The sequence below is a fragment of the Podarcis liolepis genome, assembly GCF_965112155.1.
Source record: "Podarcis liolepis genome assembly, chromosome: 5".
Classification (NCBI taxonomy): domain Eukaryota; kingdom Metazoa; phylum Chordata; class Lepidosauria; order Squamata; family Lacertidae; genus Podarcis; species Podarcis liolepis.
This window is the reverse complement of record NC_139556.1, coordinates 78,520,878-78,543,972: the sequence shown is the minus strand read 5'-3', so window position 1 is coordinate 78,543,972 and position 23,095 is coordinate 78,520,878. Positions and strand designations below refer to the sequence as shown.

General features: G+C 41.7%; 3 protein-coding genes across 3 annotated transcripts in view; 1 reads left to right on the top strand and 2 right to left on the bottom strand.

Moving 5' to 3' along the window:
* Positions 1-5,688, top strand: part of CP (ceruloplasmin) — a 174,932-nt gene extending 169,244 nt beyond the window's left edge. Inside the window, exon 19 of the mRNA XM_083503960.1 lies at positions 5,619-5,688. Coding sequence (XP_083360086.1) covers positions 5,619-5,628 — 10 coding nt within the window. The 3' untranslated portion in view covers positions 5,629-5,688. The remainder of the gene's footprint in view (positions 1-5,618) is intronic.
* Positions 777-15,439, bottom strand: LOC310707336 (mast cell carboxypeptidase A-like). Its single transcript, XM_083504407.1, has 11 exons — positions 15,319-15,439; positions 14,552-14,627; positions 13,548-13,672; positions 11,771-11,873; positions 11,535-11,636; positions 10,306-10,407; positions 9,135-9,245; positions 7,663-7,753; positions 5,845-6,047; positions 3,571-3,655; positions 777-2,651 (listed from the first exon to the last, which is right to left on the bottom strand). Exons 1-11 carry the CDS (start codon positions 15,417-15,419, stop codon positions 2,464-2,466), a joined length of 1,287 nt encoding a protein of 428 aa, XP_083360533.1. The 5' UTR covers positions 15,420-15,439; the 3' UTR covers positions 777-2,463.
* A 2,660-nt stretch (positions 15,440-18,099) lies between these two features.
* Positions 18,100-23,095, bottom strand: part of LOC310707342 (carboxypeptidase B-like) — a 60,063-nt gene continuing 55,067 nt past the window's right edge. Inside the window, exons 12-13 of the mRNA XM_083504418.1 lie at positions 20,711-20,795; positions 18,100-18,327 (exon numbers count right to left, since the gene is read on the bottom strand). Of these exons, the coding sequence (XP_083360544.1) occupies positions 18,140-18,327; positions 20,711-20,795 (273 nt within the window). The 3' untranslated portion in view covers positions 18,100-18,139. The remainder of the gene's footprint in view (positions 18,328-20,710; positions 20,796-23,095) is intronic.

Sequence of the window (23,095 nt, the reverse complement as noted above, 5' to 3'; positions counted from 1 at the left end):
CTCCAAGGATTGTATTGCCAGCTGCTGCTGCCATAGTGACAGTGATAGTTGTGGTACACTCCTTGAAGATGAGCTCTGCCACCTCCTTGGCAGCCCTCTCCAATGCCACCTCTACAGTGGCCTCTCAGGGAAGAGGAGGTTGCTGCTGGTTTCCTCCCACCCCCAAGGAGGAGATGGCAGGGGCTGCTTTCTGGAGTCACCTGGGATCTGCCCACCATGGTGGCCTTTGATTCCCACTTCAGCTGTCCGGTAAGGTTGTTTTGATTCCCCCTCCCCTCAAAACATGAGATCTACTGCTGAGATACTGCCCTTCCCTATGTAGTGTAACCAGGTGTCCTGGAAAACATATAATGTGCTGAAGGGAGGATTTCAGAAGCAGATTTTATCAGTAAATCACTGTGAGATGACAAGCAGAACCTGCCAACATTCCCTCTCAATGATAAGTATTATTTATTTGCTTTGTGTGAATTTAATGTAATCCAATGCAATCCAATGCAATTTCTTCACAATAGTCCTGCAATAGTAGGCCACTATTTATTTTCCCCATTTAACTGATGGGGAGGGATGAAGTTCAAGAGATAGTAATAGAGATATAGTAAGTTCATAACTGAGCTTTGATTTGAACCAATTTCATGCTTGACCATAGCAATAATTTTGTCCCAGACCATACAATGGCTTTCAGGTGTCTTTCTGCAGCAGTTAATTAATATCAAGGATGAGCAAAACATACCAGTTTGATTTAGGTGCATTCTGTTCAAAACATTTCAGAAGAAACATTTGGCACGATGCAAAGGTTTTATTAAGAAATATGCTGGTTAGTAAGCAATATAAAATAGCAGAGTTCCTTTCAAAAACTATCTATTCATGTGATGTCCTTTAAAATATGCTACGGAGAGATAGATGGGAAAGGCATAACCATAACCAGGAAAAGGAAAATACAATATGTGTCCAATTATTTTTTTCCTGCTAACTATTTGAAGTGGGTTAAAATAGGATCATGAGTGTCTTTAGTACAGTAGAGAGCATTGCACCCTCCCACTTCCACCAATATGGATCTAATTCATTGTTTTACTCGACTGATAAATTTATATTGACATAAACTATGTTACAGTTCAGTTGATGCTGCAGTATCCTTCTGTGTTGTTCAAGTTGTAGATCTACTTTCTTACAATGCTTCTGAAAGTCAGTTGGCGAATTAAATGGGGCGGAATAATAAAAGCTGATCTTAGAGTACCTCAGAGACTTCTAGGGCAGGATCACAAGGCCACGCGGACATGCACCAAGCTGGGGGGGGGCATAGCCTCACATTGTGATCCCATGCAGCTACATATCATATCAAATCAGTGAGGCCAATCGCTTTGGTCTTCCCCACACTGGTGGGAAGGAAGTTGGGAAAGATCTGATCAGTTCTGTTTACACAGTTGTGATATTCACCCACATCCATTACAGCCACATGAAATAACACAACACAGAATTGTGGTTCTCTCCTTCACACCAGATGAATACCCAGGAATGAAGTAAAAAAAAAAAGAAAAAGGCATTGGATGTGAAATTGAAGGACAGGGACCCAGAGCTCCCAAAGTTCTGCTGTTTCATTTTTCAGAGACAGCTACAAGGCTGTGAATTGAAAGGCTAGGCTAACCATATTATAGCCAAACCCTGGAATGCAGCAGAGACAGAAAGCAGAGGGAAGCCAATCTTAAATCATGTGTACATTGCAGCCAACAGTGCAGCTTCTATGTTCAAATGTTGATAATGGCAAATGCAAAACCCAGCTGTAGTCTCAATTGTGAGAGAATGGTCTCAGGAGCTTTTTACACAGCACTGTTGTATGCCCTGCATTGGTAATTGAATTGTGATCCCTCTGAGCCTCGAATGCATTTCTTGTTTTAATAATGGCTCCTTCTTCTTTCTATTTTACATTAACGACATTACTTATGCCTACAAATAATGCACAAGAGATCCTAAAAGATGCTCAGTGGGCATGGTGGGGAGCTGTCACTATTCCAAAAGGACCATGTAAATCAACCTGGTTTCAGGAGATACTCAGCAGATGTCTGATTTATGCTTGCATAAAACAATAATAATAGTATTCCATTAGAACCCATCCCTAAAATATCTGAATCAAATGACTGAAATGGAACAACTGGGTTGGATTCAAACTTAGAGGAGTCCTACTGATTTAAGTCTCACTGATTTCAGTGACTCTCCTCTAACCATGACTAGGTCTGCCTCCAACCGAACTGACACTCTGCAATAAAGAAGAGAGACCACAAGCCTGATGAAGGATTGGTGGCATAGGATGGTAAGAGAAGACGGCCTATCTTTACAAAAGCATTCATAGAATAGTAATAAAGCAATGGAGAAGAATCTGTAGGGGCTATTTCTAAGAGGGAGAAAAGGGGAGGGGGCTGATAGACAAGGAGGAGCCAATACCATTTGCAAGGAAACGTGAAGACAGCTTCACGGAGCAGAGGTGAGGATATAATTGGCGATGTGCTTGACTGCCAACATCGTCTCCCTGCAGGTTGGCCTTATCTTCGATTCAGGGAGGATAAAGCCATATTTCCCAAGGTCACGAAGCTCAAAAGTGAATGCATTCTTAATGCCCTCGTCGTAAGCCCAGTCAAGAGAGGAACCTGAACAAGGATCTGAAAAACAGGGAGACCAGAAGGCAGTATTAAAGACAACCCTGGCCTGAAGGATGCAATAAAATACGAAGGCTTCTTCTGATAGCAATAGCAGCCCATGTAGTGAGGCAGAGATGCAGAGGGCCCTCTTGAAACCAGCGTTGCTGCAGATTACCCAGACAGGGAGAGACAAGGGCTGTGCAGGCAGAATGCAGGGACTCTGAGCATCCCTGCCCTTGCAGCTGCCCTGCCCTGGGGAATAGACAAATCTTCCACTTTCAGCTTCTTATTCAGTCCCCCAAATTTCTGTGTTTTTTTTTAAACGCTCATGAAAATTTGCCAGTATTTTAGTGTGCACTTCTAAAAAAATACATTTTTGTATGCTGTTTTGACAAATATGAACATTTCTGCAAGCAGTTTTCCCCAATATAATGCATTTTTGCATGCTATTTATATATAATTAATGTACAATTTACCGCAATATACATGGTTTCCTACACATTAGTTGGGTTGAGAACCATATTGCAAAATTCAGAGAACTGTGAATTTTGAAAGGTGGCTGTGTTTCGTTTTAAGGGTTGTTTTAAAAAGTGCGAAATAAGTAGGTTCATCTTTAAATGCATACAGAATTGAATATCTCCCTCATCCCTACCTGCCCTCACACCATTCAGATAAGCTGCAGTGATGTCAGTGCAGCAATTCTCTATCCCAATAGAGTCTGATAGGCTGGGCTAGAAGGCAGATCATCAGCATACTGTCCCCCATCTGTTGAGATGACCCTTTGCGAAACTGAGTAGCACAGGAAGACTACATAGAGGTCAGGCAAAACTGAACCATGAGTTATGTTGCTGTTGTTTCAAATTATTGGCTTTAATTAATTTGATTTGCAAAAGTTCTCCTTGCGTGTACACGTCCATAGAAAATAGAAACAAATACTTACAAATTGTAGTGGCAATTGGTCCATAGGTGTACTTTGTACCATAGAGGCTAGATAAAGCTTCTACTGCTTCCTTAGCTACTTTGTTCTGTATTTAAAAGAGGGGGAAAATTAGATTGTTCATGGAAAAATTCTTGGGATAGCCTAGAGTAGGGCACAAGGAGGTGTTGCCCATGACCCTAGATCCAATGCAGCTGATTAGGATTCCCATTGTTATCGAAAGATGGGCAGACTGAGGTTTGCTACTTTCACAAGGAATTTAGGCTTCATTCCTCTGAATGAGAACAACTTGTTTTGTGCTTTTGAGACTTGTTTGTATTCAGTTGCTTCCCTTCTTGCAGGCACTGGCCCAAAGGACATTTCTGTATATTTACAGGCAAGTGACTGTGTACGCCTCTCTCCAGTCTCCTCCAACCTGACACCTTCCGTTTACTGCAACACGTGACCTCTTTGGGCCAATCTCAAGTCATCTCGTATTGAGGACCAGAGTTGTACAATACAGTTATTCCCGGCGTTCTGTTGGGTACTATTTTGCAATGTGTGATTCTGAGAACCATTGGGCTGCCTCCAGCTATATAAGGAAGCAATTTCTTAATCTGTGCTTTTCATAGCTTCTCACCCAGACATTCCTAATGGTAAATGATACTTTGTTGGCATCTGGTTCTACTGGATAGGAGAACTACACAAAACCGTCTCTATAAAGGAAAGTATCCCATTTTAAATGTAAGATGCGAGATGACTGCCAAAGTGCAGACAACTTTAAAAGGTAAAGTTGTGTCAGTATGCACTTTGCCAGGAAGCTGAAGGGCATTGCCAGTCCCTGAGCCTCTTGGCTTCATCTCCTCTTTGTTGCCTCTTTCTGTTTATCTGTCCTCTTTTAGTGGGGAAAAGGGGCAGGAACCTCCATATTAAGTTAACATGAGGAGACCCCTGCTGAAAAAGTCCAAAGGTCCATTTAGACCAGCAACCTGTTTTCACAGTGACCATCTGGATGCCTGTAGGAAGCTTGCAAGCAGGAGTGCAACCTCTCCTAGCAGGTGTGGGGATTGGGCCTATGGAAATGTAAAGTAAATGGACAGCTTTAGCTATGGTGGCAATGAGAAGAACAGGTATGTGTTGTGTCTACTGAGGACATCCTATAGATAGATAGATAGATAGATAGATAGATAGATAGATAAAATAAAATAAATGAGGGCTTTCAAAACATGGAACTGGGACTGGTTTCTTCTAAATCAAACTCTAGATTTTATTTTGGCAGTGGTCCCAGGGACACAAATCTGAGCATAAGGCAATGAGACCTTTCAAATATCAGATTTTATGATTTAAAGTATAGCAGGTTTCTTTTAAAAGAAAATGTAAACAGCAATTAATAGTGAGGAGATGAGTGCAAATTTAGGTTCCTCTGTTATAAGACACAAGAGGGCAGCATTGGTGTATCTACATTTCTATCACAAGTGTCTATGAAATTAGGAATGCTGGTTTTCCTACACAAGACTCATTTCCTGTGCGATGCTGGCAGGTGTCCAATTCTCTTTAGGAAACAAAACAACTACTAGGAATTACTAAGTCATTTAGAAGGTGGGGGGATGTCTCTGTCTATGGTACCTTTTCCATTGTTTTCATCAATATGGTTTCATATGCACCCTTGGGGAGAAAAAGCAATAGACTGGGTCAAGCTGACTTCTGCTGCAGTTGAACATAATGGGGACCATAGCTAAGATCTAGACCGGGGTAGTCAAGCTTTTTATACCTAACGCCCACTAATGCATCTTTCTTGATGGTAAAATTTCCTTACCGCCCACCAGTGCTCGATGGAAGGAGGATTCAGCTTGTGTTGTAGAACCCTCTACCACACACCTAGAATCCTGAAATGCCCACTAGTGGGCGGTAGGGACCAGGTTGACAACACATGATCTAGACAGTCGAGGTTGTCTGTTTCTTGGCTCTAACCTTGCACTGAATTATTATAAAAGATTGAATTTATACTAAAACACTCCGTTATTTGCATCCAACTCCCCACAGCTGATGCTTGTTGTCGTTTAGTCGTTTAGTCGTGTCTGACTCTTCGTGACCCCATAGACCAGAGCACGCCAGGCACTCCTGTCTTCTACTGCCTCCCGCAGTTTGGTCAAAATGATGATAGCTACCTTTGAATACTTTTCTGATGCACTTTGGGTCATATCTCACTGCCTCTGCATGGCAATGCCTCAACATATTTGTTTACACCCAATGGCTTTGTGAATGATAAGAAGACTGTAATAATCTTTTTCTACATACCAGTTCATCATTATTGGGTGCTGTTTCATCTTTATAGGCATATGGAAACATCAATATCTGAGAATAGGAATGGAAGCTTATGTATCCTCTGATGGAGGAAAGGTGCTCTCGGATGAAGCTTGTAACTGCTTTGACTTCTGGCTCAGATTCTGCCGAGGGACCGCAGTAAATCTGCGAACAAGGTTTGTGCGATATACCTATGGCTGCAAGAAAAAGTTTTCAGATGAAGTATTTATATTGGTGCCGTTTATAGACTGCTTACTCGAAGAATAGTGAAGAAGATTGCATTTCTTTCCAAATCAGGAAGGGACTTCACAATTTGCTTTTGGTGTCATGATTTCTTTGAAGTCAGTGCAGTCTGGTAATTCCTTCCATCAACAGCCTTCGCCAACATGGTGCCCTCTAGATGTTTGGGACTACAGCTCATATTTGCCCCAGTCAGCACATCCTTCTTGTGTGCTGATGATGCTCCTTTGATGACATAAGGATAATTATTTGAAGGAAGAGTTTGCTAATGGTATATCTCAGGTGTGGGGAAACTTTGGTCCTCCAGATATTGGCATATGTCAACTCCCAACTAGTGTTAGAAACTGATATATGAAAGCTAGGAGCTAAATGGCACATTAGACCTAGGTTATGGGTGTAACAACAGAATGTCTAGGCACACTTTTTAAATAAATAGAATATAAAAGTGAAAATGAATGAACTGCAGCTAAATTATTATATTCATTTTTTTACACGGTCTAGTCCTTACCTGCAGAAAACAAACCCTGGCTTCCCCTGCCTGCCCCCCTAATATTCTTAGGAGGCTATCTTCTCTAGTCTTCAGAGAGTGGCAGAGGCAGAAAAAGGTCCTCCTTTCCTTCCACTCTGCAGTTTTAATCGGAAATCTTAGGAGCAGTACTGCACCCAGAGCTCAGAAACTGCTTGCACTAATGAAATTCCTTGTTGCAAAACGCGCCTAGAACAATGGGAGTTTTGAATGCTGCTCCCAACAAACCCAGCCAGCATGGCCAATGGCCAGGGATGATGGGGTTGTACAAAGGTTCCCAAGAACTGGTATATAGCAAACAAATCTGTTGGATTTATCTAGTTTTATAGCGGCTGCTCCATTAAGGCAAAGCTTTGATTACATTTAGCACAGGGAGCCTGAGTAGGAGGGAAAGGATGAGGAGTGCAGATGACCCATTGGCAGAGGCAGAGTCTGGGAGGAGACACTTGCCACTGCCTCTTCCACTTCTACGGAGCCTCAGTTTGGAATTGAGCATGTGTAGCGGCCATTATGAAGCGGGCAAGGCGTAGGAGGTTAGTGGCCTATTCATAAGTAAGTCCACTTATTGAGGAAAAAGCTTCCATATTTGGATTGGGAAATGGCTGCATTTGGTGTTCTGCTTCAGGTGGGAAAATGCCTTTGGCTCTCTTTTGCGTGATGCAAAAGCCATTCCCAGAAATATATCACACGACCACAAATTTTGTGTTCACTTTGGTGTTATTTGTGAATTCCTTTTCTGAAAGTAAGTAACACAGAAATCATTTTTGTTGGGGGGGGGCAGAACTTTTGTTAGAGGGGGGCAGAACCTACATGATTGGTCAGTTAAGTATTTCCATTGTTTTACTTGATCAAGGGGGGGGGGTAGCTGTCCCTCCCTGCCCTTGCTTGGCTACACTCATGACAGAAATGAATGCTTAAGTTGTACAATTTCCCACTATATTTCTGGAAGTGACTTTTAGATTGTGGAAAAGTTCAAATAGAATGTGGAAATTGACAGAGAAATATTGAGTCTCAGTTTCCGTCGCTCCTTGGCATATTATACTTACTGCCCCACTTAGCTTTGAAATTCCTGTTCAAGTCAACACCAGGACAATCACTGTTAGAGGTATTCGCACGATTCTTTCTCCACATGCGATCCTGTGAGACAAAATGATGGAGATCTATTCTTGTTCCTTTGGGGAACATTTTTTTTGTATAGTACATCAAAAGGATTGGGCCCGTATGCCCTGCCTTTGGGCCTCACTTTGTTCCTCATGGCCAACTCGTGGTCCTACCTTATAGCTGTTAGACATAACATACATGTGATCTGCATGCACAGTGGACTGATCACCTTTCGTTTCCCCCTCTGACTTTGCCAGGTAACAATTACTGGGCTTTTGGACCTACATTTATTGCTGAAATGTGTATATACACTGCTAACACATTCCACTTGAAATGTGGAAATGACGACAGGAGAGGAACAATTCTATTGCGTGTTGAAATTTACAAATTTATGTGTGTATCTATTTATAATACAGTGGTACCTTGGGTTACATACGCTTCAGGTTACAGACTCAACTAACCCAGAAATAGTGCTTCAGGTTAAGAACTTTGCTTCAGGATGAGGACAGAAATCGTGCTCCAGTGGCGCGGCAGCAGCAGCAGGCCCCATTAGCTAAAGTGGTGCTTCAGGTTAAGAACAGTTTCAGGTTAAGAACGGACCTCCGGAATGAATTAAGTACTTAACCCGAGGTACCACTGTATTTTTTTACCTGCCTTTCGCTGTGAGGTCCCAGGCCAAGTGACTATAATATAACATTATAAAGGACGACAAAGGAATCTCTAGGCTGCCAAGGCTCATGTCACAATTAGCTAGTTCATGCAAGGAGTCAATGCTAACTGAGAATGAGTGAACCTTTAACTTCCTGATTCCAACCATGGCAGCTGCCTTAGTAAGTCCAAGGAGTCAGTAGGCTGATGGACCAACCACTTACTTAGCAATCTCAAGATCTTTTTCTTCTCTCTCCTTCCTCACAATTGTTGTAACACAGCTGATTCCCAAAGGTAAAGAGAGCACAGACTGTGGGTGAAGGGAAGGTACCTGGCATAGGCATTTGGGGGTGTGGACAGGAGCTGTGATTGAGGGCATCAAGGGGATACAACAAAATAGGACAAATATTGAAGGCTGTTCACCAACACTTTCAATATATGATATCATAGCTCCTTTGACAGCGCAGGCATTGGAGACATGAACACTCGCGTTTGGACTCCCCATGAATAACCTACAACACAGTCCTATACATTACTTCGAGGCAAGTCCCATGGAGCTCAATGGGACTTGTGTCTAAGTAAGTTGCTATGGGATTGTAGCCATTCCATAAAATATTATGTTCCACCACATGGGCCAACCCCCCCTCATTTCGGTGTCACCTTAATAAATTTTTAAAATAAATTTATTAATGCAGTAATAATGGACAGAAATAATAACATTCAATTTAGCAAACTACTAAAGAGGGGGGGGGGGAAATGTGGCCATTACTTCAGTCCATGTCCAGACGTAGCCGTCAATGTTGAATACAGGAAGGATGTAGAAGTTCAAATTGTTCAAGAGCTTGAACATGACCTTGTCAGTTTCATAGGTTCTGACAGCCTGCAAGAAAAAAACCCAACATTATGTGCAATTATACAAATACACTATTCAGTTGTCAACAGTTGAGGAGGTTAGAATCCTTCAGAATTTATTTATTTTTTAAGCAGATTTTAAAAGTGATTTTTCACCTTTAGGATTTCGGAGCTTAAGGGTAAAATAAAATAAACAACAGAACTAAGTAAAGGTAAAGGTACCCCTGCCCGTACAGGCCAGTCGTGTCCGACTCTGGGGTTGTGCGCCCATCTCACTTAAGAGGCCGGGGGCCAGCGCTGTCCGAAGACACTTCTGGGTCACGTGGCCAGCGTGACAAGCTGCATCTGGCGAGCCAGCGCAGCACACGGAAACGCCGTTTACCTTCCTGCTAGTAAGCGGTCCCTATTTATCTACTTGCACCCGGGGGTGCTTTCGAACTGCTAGGTTGGCAGGCGCTGGGACCGAGCAACAGGAGCGCACCCCGCCGTGGGGATTTGAACCGCCGACCTGACGATCGGCAAGGCCTAGGCACTGAGGTTTTACCCACAGCGCCACCCACGTCCCAACAATAGAACTACTTCAAAACTAAAACACCTCTTCACCCCACTAGGGCTGCAATTCTATACTCAGCTGCCATGAACTTCGCTCCACTGAAGTCACTGGGAGTTACTTAGACACATATAGGATTGCACTATGAGGCTGTAATGTTAACTTCCTGCTTTTGATGGCTGGAGGTGTGGGTTAGGGTGTAATACAGACCCCTCTCTGTTACCTTTGCTTGAGAAGTGCCACCAATGGGTGCAGAGTTCTGCTGTGATGGATACCCATCTCTGGCCAGACAGCTGGTAGCTAGCAAAATAGGGTGTTTTTGTTGGGCTGCTGGAAACTTTGTATCTACAACACCACTCAGCCATGAAGCTTACTGGGCAACCTTGGGCCAGTCACCTTCTCTTAGCTTAACCTTCCTCACAGGGTTGTTGTGAGGATGTAATGGGGAGCAGGAGACCCATGTACACAACTTTAAGCTCAGTGGAAGATAAAAGTAGTCTATAAATGTAATAAATAAATAAAGTACTGTTTAGCCAACCTGCTTCACAAACCATTGGCAGAAAGCAGGTGAGATCCACTCGCGTGCATGAATGCCGCAGTCCATAAAGATGACCTTCTTTTTTCCACTCTCCTTCCCAACCTGTTAAGCAGGAAATATTAATCTTTGAAACATCTTTATCCTGTGTATACTATGTGCAGAATCCGCAGTCCTAGCATTCAGTTCAATGGGAGGGTGCATCCCACGGGAAATATGTTTTGGAGAAAAAAAATAAGTGGATCTACAGGGAATAGAACTCGGTTATGCATGGACATCATAAAACTGTTCCATGGTCCAACAAAGCAAGTGCAAACAACTTTAACAACTAATCCAGAATGTGACAGCTAGATTTGTGACTGGGAGTGGCCGCCAAGATCATATAACACTGGTCCTGAAAGACCTACATTGGCTCCCAGTACATTTCTGAGCCCAATTCAAAGTGTGGGTGCTGACCTTGAAAGCCCTAAATCAGGGGTCAGCAAACTTTTTCAGCAGGGGGCCAGTCCACTGTCACTCAGACCTTGTGGGGGGGCAGACTATATTTTGAAAATAATAATAATGAACAAATTCCTATGCCCCACAAATAACCCAGAGAAGCATTTTAAATAAAAGCATACCTTATACTCATGTAAAAACACCAGGCAGGCCCCACAAATAACCTAGAGATACATTTTAAATAAAAGGACACATTCTACTCATGTAAAAACATGCTGATTCCTGGACCATTTGCGGGCTGGATTTAGAAGGTGATTGGGCCGGATCCAGCCCCCGGACCTTAGTTTGCCTATCCATGCCCTAAATGGCCTCAGTCCAGTATACCTGAAGGAGCGTCTCCACCCTCATCGTTCAGCCCAGACACTGAAATCCAGTTCTGATGGCCTTCTGGCAGTTCCCTCACTGTGAGAAGTGAGATTACAGGGAACCAGGCAGAGGGCCTTCTTGGCAGTGGCACCCGTCCTGTGGAACGCCCTCCCGTCAGATGTCAAGGAAGTAAACAACTATCTGACTTTTAGAAGACATCTGAAGGCAGCCCTGTTTAGGGAAGTTTTTAATGTCTGATGTTTTGTTGTATTTTTAATATTTTGTTGGAAGCCGCCCAGAGTGGCTGGGTCGGTGGGATATCTGGGCTGTAGCCACCTAAAATTGGCAATGCTCATTTTTCTGTGGTCACTTTCTCTAGTTGTAAATCTAAATTATTTATAGTATTTGAGTCAGAACGAGACTCTCACCTTAAGCAGGTACATGGGACGATCCTCATAAGTCTTTCCAATCTGGACCCGCGAGACCAGTTTGGGGTATTTTTTAGCCATTCTTTCAGTCCATGCAACAATCTAAGAAAACACGGTTGTTATAAAACACTGGCATATGTGCGATCAAAATGTCATGGAGGTGAAAAACGATCTACTTATCGTCCCGATTATAGATGTAGCTTAAGGGAGAGGAACCACCCCTCAGAACATGGTACCTTTTCCCATTCATTGTATCTCGTGTAGCTGTGCTTCTCGCGGAAATGTCTCCCACCATCAAATTGTTTTTCAATCTCTTCTTGTAGATTATGGAATAAAATTCTGTGGTGGGAAAAAGGACACTGACACATTTAGTTCACGCACATAGCCCCTCCCTCCCCAGGAGAAGGAGATTCTCTGTGGCTCCTCTGGTATAATCCCTTCGTCCACATCCTGAAATTAAACAAAGCTTACACATATGTCAGTGCATGTAATAAGGTAGCTAGCAGCAAACAGTTACTTCCCTTGGAAGAATTCAACTCCATTGAATTCAGTTGGGATTACTTCAACCAACTAAATGCATAAATAAAACTGCCATGTACTCATGAAGCTGTGCCACTTCTGACACTAATGTTGTTGTTGTTGTTATTTATTGAATTTATATACTGCCCAATACCCGGAGGTCTCAGGGTGGTTCACAGAACAAAATCAAAATATAAAACCACAAAATATATAATCAAAATAAAAACTACAACCCAATAACCCCTTCCCCCAAAAAACACATTTTAAAAGGGCATCATATGTAGGATATTTATGCTAAAGGGATTTTATTCAACTCAGCATTGTGAGGTGAGAAAGTAAAGTGTGTTTAATTGATTACTAACTTCCCACCTTTCCAATATCCACTGGGGGGCAGTCAATGAATATAAGCTATGTTTTGATTAAATCAGTGCAAACGTCTATGTCCCTAGATTTTGCCCAGCGTTAAGGTTTGCAGTTTTTGCAATACTACCTCAGAACATAACTAAATGACTAAACAACAACAACCTCCTAAAAGACAATTCAACTCCATACCATAAATCTATGCTGGTAATCTACTTGGAAAAGTATTAGTGGAAGGAAGATATGGATTAAAGCCCAGAAGATTACACATGAGAACTGCACACTTATGGTGGCAGAGAAGATAAAACTCAAAACTCATCTTACTAAAATAATAATAAAAATAATAATGAATGGGACCCCCTTAAAGAGACAGCAAGACTTTCATTTAATAGCACTGACAACCAGCAGTTGACAAGTATGCATCAGACAATAATGGAAGCTGGACTTTAATGTAATATATATATAATGTAATATATATAATCTATATATAAACACTTTGATCTGGTTATACAATGGGCATTTTTTGTCTCAAAAAAAGTTCTTTTTTATTTACTGGAGAATTCTCTTCTTAAGGAGTTTAATTCTGTTTTGATTACCTTCACATATTTAGTTAAATTGTTGCTACAATTTTAAGTACTCTAAATAGTTCCCCTCAAATCACAGCCAGAGCTCTGGGATAGGGATGGCTGTGAGGTAGAAGGAAATGGTTTACATTATCCAACCTCCTAGTCCCAAGGTTGATGATGGTAGCAATGAGTAGCAGTCAATGGCTTCCTGGTCACATCAGTAGAAGCAATCAGAAATCTCACGATGAGTGGAAACTCAGATATTGTGAGAGTAAAGGAAGATGGAAAATTGTAAGATGCAGAATTTCACATAACATTGGCTTAGTGTCAGCTAAGCAGCCAGTCCAGTTCCTTGGGTGAATATGAATTTGGAAAAAGAAAAGATCTCTGTATTTCCTATCCATGTTTTCCGATTCAAGCATAATTTCTCAGTGTCAGTAAATATTGAATGAAATTGTGACCTGGTTAAATTCCAAGTTTGGTGACTACCTCTTTCTTGTTGTTTGCAACATTATATGATACACATACTCTACAATCATCACAAACTAGCATTATGTAGTATACATACCCGTATTGTATTCCATTCTGTTCCAGCTTTGTCTGGACAAAGCTTGTCTGATCTGAACCAACACGAAAATCCACATCTGTTCCAACAACAATGTGATGGATTGAACTAGGATGCCAAATGTCAAGCTGTGTAGGAAAAAATCAGTAAAGTTTGTCTTTAAGAAAGTGTGCATTCTCAGGTATATGGGTTATTAAAGACTTTCCCAGACATTGGATTAAAATAAAATATTCTTTCCCCTCCTTCGCATATGTTTTAATTGTCTCTGTGACAGCATAGGCAAGGAAGAGTAGGAAATGAACACATTTTTTAAGAAGCAAGTTGCTTTGGGCAAAATAAAAATAAAAATAAAAATCCCTTTGAAAGATCAGACGGCTACCAAAAAGGAAGATTCAGGTAATGAGAAGGGCAATTCCTTCATGTATTTTCTTGTCCATTCTAAACGTTAGTGCATGGATATAATAATGTTTCCATATATTCTTTTTTAAAAGTCCATATGTTCTTCTCAAAAATCTTCCCTGCAACTGTTATTGCCAAAGATTCACCAAATGGAAGTCAGCCTTAATATCTGATACTTATAACTGACCTCCAATGATACTTGCTTTCAATATTTGATATTTTAAATAGTTGATGCATTTGAGTGTATCGGAGAGCTGATAGGCAATTCTATTTATTAAGTGTTTTATAATTGTATGGTTATGATGCTTCTTATTTTATACCTACCAATATGAAAACAATAAAGAGCTACCATTGAGACAACGGCACCCATGTTTTTGAATTCTGAGATAGAAATTCATGCTTCAGAATTTCACACTCAAACTGAAGCAGGTGAATGTTGAGTATTTTGCTTAAGCAAAGGAGATTTTGTAAGCTATGGGCCATTGTCTCTTAATTTGTTCCCTGATCTTGCATTGACAAAGAATGTGCATAATCTGAGGTGAAAACCCATTCCTAAAACCTGTGGAGAAAAATATAAAAATGAAAAACCTGCGGAAGAAGAATCTCACCTGAACTGTGGAGGCCAGGTCCTTTAGAAAGTCCACTTGGTTTTCATTCTGAAGTTTCACCCGAAATACTTTCTCACTTCAATAAGAATGAAACATATTTTTAGAGAGAAAATCGCCATTAAACTAAGCCACATCCTGCCCTTTTCCTTCCCCCCAATATTTGGTTCTTTGAGGCTAGGGACTATTTCGTGTGTGGCTGCACAGCGCACATTCATTTCAACTGGACTTACAAACAATGCGCTGGATTGTGTGCTCTCCAACTGCTGCAACCAGTAAGGGAGCAAGCCAATTCACAATAAGCTGCCTTAAAGCATGGAAGTTAAATTAAATTAAACTGGAATAAAGTTATACCAGGTCCAAGCCCCGCTCAGAAGTCCTGCTCTTTCTGCTCTGCCTAAGCCTAGTAGAGGGAAAACAAGCCCTAAAATAATGTTCCATGCTGGGTTGTCATGTGACTGAGGTGAACAGGATCCAGCCTAAGTCCCCACCACCCTGCCCCTTCCATGTCCCTTTTTGGGGACTTATACCAGCCCCAGCTAAGCACTGGTTGAGCCAGAATGAGCAAATTATGCTGGCATATCTTTGGTTGAGCTGGCATTGGGAACTTCATGCTGACCAAGCCAGGAATTAGCCAGCTGAGGTGGTGATCTGCTGTATCCTAAACTATTCATCCTGCTGGATCTCGCCCCCCCTAAGTCTACTAAGCAAAGAAACCAACTTATGGCAACTTTTCCTTTTGGAGATTTCCCACAATGAGAAACTTCTACCTGTCAAAGCGACGAGTGAGAACAACAGCCCGAGGTGCCACGAGGAGACCTAAGAATAAAAAGATGAACCTCATGATTCTTCTTTGGCCAAAATCTCTCATTCCTGCATGTTATATATATATATAAAGCAGGTGACTTCCTCTGGGTTATTTTTTAAAAGCTTATTCATTTTTTTAAATACAAGGAAACTCAGATTTTGACATCTGAGCGATGAAGATAAGATTGTGCGTGCGTGTGTTTAATAATGTGCTGTGAAATTAACAGCGCCCTCGGGTTCTTCAGTGCACACAAGTCTGTACATATTTGCTCAAAATTAGTGGTTAGAGAGTTGGCCTAGGACTAGGGAGGCCAAGTTCAAGACTGATGCTGAAAATTTACTGAAATAATTGGGGGTGTTTTACTGCTTTGAGGGTGTCTTTTTGTAACAATCAAGCAGTGTATACATTTTATGAAATAAAGAAATAAACGAATTATTCATTTTCTTGGGAATCTGATGCAGGATTAGCAGTTGTGCTGCCTACTGTAGGAATCAGTTTGCACCCATGTTTTGCTTGTATTTTATTTTATTTTTTGTAATTAACCAGCACAAATATACCATAAATCTGCTGTGCTCTGCTACCCATAGAAATCTACACTTTGTGGAATATTGCTGCATATGTATTTATCAGCACTTGGGTAAGTCAATGCACATAACAGCAGGGTATGGGCAGATATATCAATTTCAATTTCTCTCAGTTTCTCCTTTGTTTTACAATTTGAAATACAGTTCTCCGCATTTCTACCTCACTTTGCTTTTTTAAAAAAGTACTCATAAAAGTTCACCTGTAGTTTAGAGCAAATTCCTCCTAATATATACACTTTTGTATGCAATTTTGCCTAATACACACATTTGTTTTTAAAGAATTTTCTCTTAATATAATGTATTTCCCTATGTTATTTTCACAAATGTATGCATTAAATACACTTTACCCGGGTATAGGCACGTTTGTACACATTACTTGGGTGGAGAGTTGCATTGCGAAACTTGGAGGTGTGTGGATTTGAAAAGGATGGCTATGTTTCGATTCACAACTTGTTTTGGGAAGTGTGAATGAGGCAGGCTCACCTTTAAATGTAAACTGAATTGAATTCCCTTCACATCCCTGTTTAACAGTATTAACCGATCATGCCACAAACTTTCATAGAGTCCACTTCATCAGATGCATCAAGCATTGCCTAGAGTTTCTGTTGAGCATGGTTGATTTGGGGTGGGAGAAAGCCATTTCCCGTTCCTGGGGGAAATGACATTGCGGGCTGGGAGCAAGCCCTACCCACACGCACAGGGCGGGATAACCCCTGCCCCATGGGGGGGTGTCCTCAGCTGCGTCATCCCTGGCTGACCAATCCGGATGGTCCGGGGGTGTGGTGCAGGCTATTTAAACGTCCTGTGGCTGAGGACTTGCCCCCTTTAGGCATTGGAGTATTTGGTTGAAGGGGAGGGGAGGTAGTGGCCATCACCTACCTCTCCTAATTCAAGGATATTCCGTTAAAGGAATCTGAGGGGCGTGGTCTCTGTCTGAAGCCCCAGACGGGGGGCTAGGGCCATGGCAGACCCCCTAGTGGTGACCCTGGGGAAGTTCCTAGTTGATGTGCATCAGCAAGACTCCCCCTACTGGTGGTTAACCCTTCCAAGACTTCCTGCAGACGGGCAGGAGTCAGATATACTCTAAGCCAATACCACTCACATTCTGTAACCAATAAAGTTGTGGCCTTTTTCACCCATTAACCCAAAATACTGTTTCATGTGTCTTTATTCCAACATCCCGGGAGGGTTTGGGACCTTGCCACACAATGGGCTGATGCTGACGGTAAGCAGTAAGGCCAGAGGGACATGCATTGCAAAAAGTACAGACAGCAACAAATGCTATACTAATAGTAACCATTCACAAAGCAGTGTTGATGATAACACAAGCATCCTGACAATTGTAAGCCCATTCTTTTGCTTAGAGACTAACCTGTTTGTCCTTAAGTGGAACAGAGAAGGGTACTGCTAGCCATTGGCATCATAGTGGAAGGAAAACTTAATATTAATATTTTTGGGTCCTGTGATAGTGTTGCCTGAGAAGATATGGGAAGGCATCTGAATTTGTTGCAGTGTCTGGTTCCTCTACTATGTGGCCTTTTGTAGCTGGTGAGTAGCCATGTTAGGCTAGGGGAACGCAGCACGTACTTGCTTACTGACTTGTTTTCAGGAACTATTAGCTAAATTGTTGTGGTTGCAAATTTGTTCCTTAGCCTGTTTTCTTTTTTTTAGTTTATGTAAAGCACAGGCTCCACAGCCCACTAACCCCTGCCTGTTGAGCAATTCTATCAACTACAATGCACAATCCATTTCTCTAAAATAGTCCTAACTACAGTGGGATATTTTGGAGTAAATAGATTACACATTGCAGTTGGACAGACCACTGTTACACCAGCTGTGGTGGCCTCCTATCCCTAGCAAATGGGAATAAAACATTTCTGTTCAGCGATACTAGGCAAACCCCTGTGATGAAATAAAAGTGTGTCAGTTTGCATTGGGCTGCCTTCCTGCAATGTAGCTGCATAAGCCCTTATGGTACTGCATGGGGGTAACAGATGGGGTCTGAAAGCTATTGACTGCCTGTGTGCCATTCCTGCTATAGATATTTCATTTTGTGATACTCATGCACGGAAACGGGAGCAAAGGATTTCATTAGCAAAGTGTGGGGAAGGCTTTCCGAATCTTTGTTGGACCCAAAATAACCCACAGCAGAAAAATAATGATGCACCAAGCTTTCTTTAATGGTTCTGGAATGCTATTTTAGTACAGATGCTCAAGGACATACATGGCGATATGTTTAACAGCAATCAGAGTTTCTTCACAAGTTGGCTTTATCTGAGATTCAGGAAGAGCAAAGCCATATCGGCCTGTGTCCCGAAGTTCAAAAGTGAAGGAATATTTGATGCCCTCATCATAAGCCCAGTCATCAGAACCACCAGCAGCAGGGTCTGCAAGGATGAAGAAGGAAAAAAATGTTTGGTGAGCCAAAGCACTGGCAAATGCAGCTGAACTTCATGAGTTTAAAACACTATGCCCTGGTATGCACCCATGGTTCAGCACAAATGTGCGAGCCTGCGGACTCCTGGAGAGTAGATTGCACTCACTTTGCTCTTCCCCCATTTCTGGTACTGCGGCACTGCTGCAAGCTAAGTCATGGTTTGGCTTAGTGTGTTGTCTAGACCTGGGCTCATGGATTATATTCTAGACAAACCATGAGCTGCAAGATAGGTTTCTTCTTGATTTGCAGCTCATGATTTATCATGAGGACCCAAACCATGGGCCCAGGTTCTGATGATATGCTAAGCCATGGGTGGGGAAGGGTTCTGAGTAGGGTTATAGTAGGAATGCCAGAGAATTCTGTTGGAATCAATCCTTGCACTTCACACATTCACCTGAAGTCAGGAATGTAAATCACATAAGTGAATACACTAGTGGCCGAAATTGTGGAAACCTTTTAGAAAAAGTGTATTTCTGAGGTTTGATGGCTCATAACACCTGATTGGCTCTGTAAATACTCATGCTCATTGGCTACATTCAAATGAAGGAAAACTACTGCATATCAACCTAAGTAAGCGGTGCTTCTTTTTTCTGGTTATTTGGCTATACCCTTTGATAGAATACAGATAATTGAACAAACTTTGTTGCATTACATTCTTCATTAAATTATCTTTCCACATATAGTTTTATGGCATTACTAAAAAAAAAGTGGTGTTATGAGCCATCAGACCTCAGAAATACACTTTCCCCAAAAGGTTTCCACAAATTTGGCCACTAGTGTAATAAATAATAATAATAATAATAATAATAATAATAATAATAATAATAATAATAATAATAATTTATTTATACCCCGTCCATCTGGCTGGGTATCCCCAGCCACTCTGGGCGGCTTCCAAAAGAATATTAAAATACTGTGATACATCAAACATTAAAAGCTTCCCTAAACAGGGCTGCCTTCAGATGTCTTCTAAAAGTCTGGTAGTTGTTTATCTCTTTGACATCTGGTGGGAGGGCGTTCCACAGGGAGGGCGCCACTACCGAGAAGGCCCTCTGCCTGGTTCCCTGTAACTTGGCTTCTCGTAGTGAGGGAACCGCCAGAAGGCCCTCGGTGCTGGACCTCAGTGTCCGGGTAGAATGATGGAGGTGGAGACGCTCCTTCAGGTATACTGGACCGAGGCCGTTTAGGGCTTTAAAGGTCAGCACCAACACTTTGAATTGTGCTTGGAAACGTAGTGTACAAGCAGTATTCACTATCCGGTTTCTTGGTCCACAAACATTACATAAATAAATGCATTGTTTTTTGCATTGTTTTTCCAAGATTGCCTTCTACTGAAATGCACTAGAATTACTTAATTACGCTCATAGGTTCCAGCCATATGCAACCCAAGATGAACCCCGGATGGGATGGAAATTGCTGCCTCCTTACATCCCTAGGCTAGAGTCAAAAAGGGGGTTGGAGTTGGTTGTAAAAGTATAACCATCTGGTTGGCCACTGTGAGAACAGGCTGTTGGGATAGATGGGCCTGTGGCCTCATCCAGCCGGACTCTTATTTTATTTGAAGTGGGTGATGCAACAGATAGGACTTAATTTTGTACAGTAGTGTGCCACCCACAACATTTTCATTTCAGAAACTGGGACTCATGTCTTCTGGGATGTGCTCCTTGGCGATTCATGTGACCTACACGTGATCTTGTGGGACGAGGGTGGCACTGTGGGTTAAACCACAAAGCCTAGGACTTGCCGATCAGAAGGTCGGCGGTTCAAATCCCTGCGATGGGGTGAGGTCCCATTGCTCGGTCCCTGCTCCTGCCAACCTAGCAGTTCGAAAGCACGTCAAAGTGCATGTTCCTCCATCCACACAAACAAGAGGCAGTTATCACAGTTAAAGGACACATTCTGGGCAAGCAAAAGCGGTCAAGGTGAATTATGGTGGTGCGGAACATGGCCCCAGGAGACAGTCCCCAGGGCCAGGGAGAAAGAGAAAGGCCTTTGCCTCTCAGGCCTGAGGTGTCTCTCCCCCACGGCCCAACTTTATACACTCATTTAGCGCATTTGAAACCTGAAAACAAAATGGTGCCTCAGCAGTGCAGCTGGGGAGAAATTGATGGATGAGCACAACATGCCCTGGAAAAAAAGAGCAATATTGCTTTAGGGAACTCGACATGACATCATGACATCATCCTCATTTGTTTATTGAAAACTCTCTGCTTAGTGCTAAAGCACTCTCTTGGGAAGGTGGGAAGAAACACATCCGCAATAAGAGCAATTTATGGACTTTAATGTATTATTATATTATAACTAAGTAATATTATCGTTAGATCAGTACTTACAGATAGTGGAAGCTCCTGGCCCATATGTGTATTCTGTGCCATGCAACGTAGCCAGCTCTTTAACAGTTTCTTTAGCAAGGCGATTCTACGGAGAGAAAGAAGGTATTCAGGAACTTTACTCCAAAGTCTGAGCCCAGTTGCTCTTTTATAAAACTTTTGCTTTAAGTAACTTGAAATTGTGTGTCCTTTTTGCATGTGGACACATTAAACACTATTCCTAAATCCGTTATCTCCAGCGTAATTTTAATAGTCTTGAACAGAGCAACATGGTGGAATGTGAGAAGAAATCTTGTAAAAATTGTACCCACAGAGCTTACATTATTATGAGACATCTCTCCATATTTATCTTTTGTTGGCTCAGTGGTCATAATTAGTAAGCTGCTTGCTCTCCACTGTGATCATAAAAATGGCAAAGCAAATTTGTGTAAAAAGGAATCCATAAATTCCAACAAGTTAAGTGGCAATCCAGATTTCCAGTTCTGAGTCAACAACTACATGCTTTGTTTATTCCTAAATCTGTATACTTATGAAGTTTAAAAATAAATAAATCTAGAAGTTGGTATACTTATTAGGATTTTTTTTTAATTGCTAAGACTTTGCATGCTTTGGAAGATATTGTGTTTCATGGTAGGTTTCTTAACAATTCAAAAGAAATTCTGGGCCTAATACCGCATTTACATTCATGGATTGCTTTCTTTCAAATTCATACCGTTTAACCTCAGATTTGCAGATAGCAGACATAAGATATGTGCTGCTATTTACCGTTGCCCTTACCACATCTTGAAGTTTTCGCTTAGAAGATAGGGAAGCAGGTCTCTCATGCCTTTTGACAGTTAATAGATTAGAGGGAATAGTTCCCTCAGTGCTGCCCATATCACAACAGCCTCATCATTGCTGCCTAAATTACTGCTTTAGTTAGAAAGCAACTGCTGGTTTGAACTTGACCAGGGAGCTGATTTAGATCTGTCAGAAGTTGATTGAGTTAAACAATCAGTGACAGATCTAGAACATGAACTTTCATGATGAAGAAAAATGATGCAACTCAACTATCTAACAGGAATTTAAGAAGTGACTTACCAATCTAGACCAAATTTCCATCTAGTTCAGCCTTCTCCAGCCTGGGGTCTTCAGATGTTGCTGTATTAAAATCCCCATCATGTCCAGGCAGCATGGACAACGTTCAGGGATGTTTTGCCTAACAACATCTGGGGAACCAAGGATGGTGAAGGCTGGAGTGCCAGCAAAATGCACCTCAGATCTCTCATAGAGATCAAGCAGCTGCAGCTGTTTTTCTTTAGCACCTCAAAAGTAAAGATATGCTACCTGTGTAAATGGGATGAACCATGTCAGCCACCATTACCGGTAATTTATTAATCACAGTTATGCCACACATTTCCATAAAACAGCTGAAGGCAGCTAATGACAATAAAATAGGCAAACCTAACACACAGACTTAAACTATACCTATCATGACAGCAACAAAGATTGAGGGTGTGTGTGGATTTATCATACTTGGAGAAATCTTCTCAAATGATACCAATATAAATATGACTGGGATTGCCAACTATGAATAGATGAATCTATTCCTGAAAAGGAAGAGAAAACACCTAACATTCCATGCTAGAAAGTGGGTAATATCTATTAACAGGGGCGGAGGGAATGAGCAAGACATTGAAGCAGCGAGAACAAAGAAGCTCGGTCTCTGAGGTCTCAAAATGACTTCATCAGGGCTGCCGGGTTTTCTGCAGAAATATCATACTTTCTTTTTTCTGTAGTCATTTGACATTTACAACCAGGTACCATTCTACAAGTTTCTAAGCGTTAGCACAAATAAGGGTTGAACAAGTTGGATTTGTTTCTGCTGGAACAGATGGGGCCATCAGATGATCTAACTAAGAGCCTAGGCCAAAATATGACCACATTCAAAATAAAGCTTGAAATGTTTGTGAGAAAAAAAGGATTAAATATACATAGACTTTTACTAGCTCAATATAAATATTAAGAGAGAGCTCAAGGGAAGCCTGACTGCAAGAACAGGGAAGTTGATCCTTCTGGGAAGAGAGGTTGGTTTGGTCCTTTCAACTAAGCAACACAGTTTTTGAACATCATTTGTGGTGTGCATCTGTGTGTGTGCATGAATGCATGCATGTGTACATGTAGAAGTGTCAGGGGTGCCATAAAATTAACTGTGGAAGAAGTTGTGAAACTAGGGAGTGTACTTTTTTGCCAATGACACATTTCTTCCAAGAAACTACCATGAGGCTATATTGTGTAACTTCTGTGATAATTCTAGAACGGACCTAGCTTCTCCTGCCTTAGGGAGAGAGTAGTCTCTTTACAGAGGAAATACGTCTGAAACATTTTTTTTCAATGTATAAGGATGTG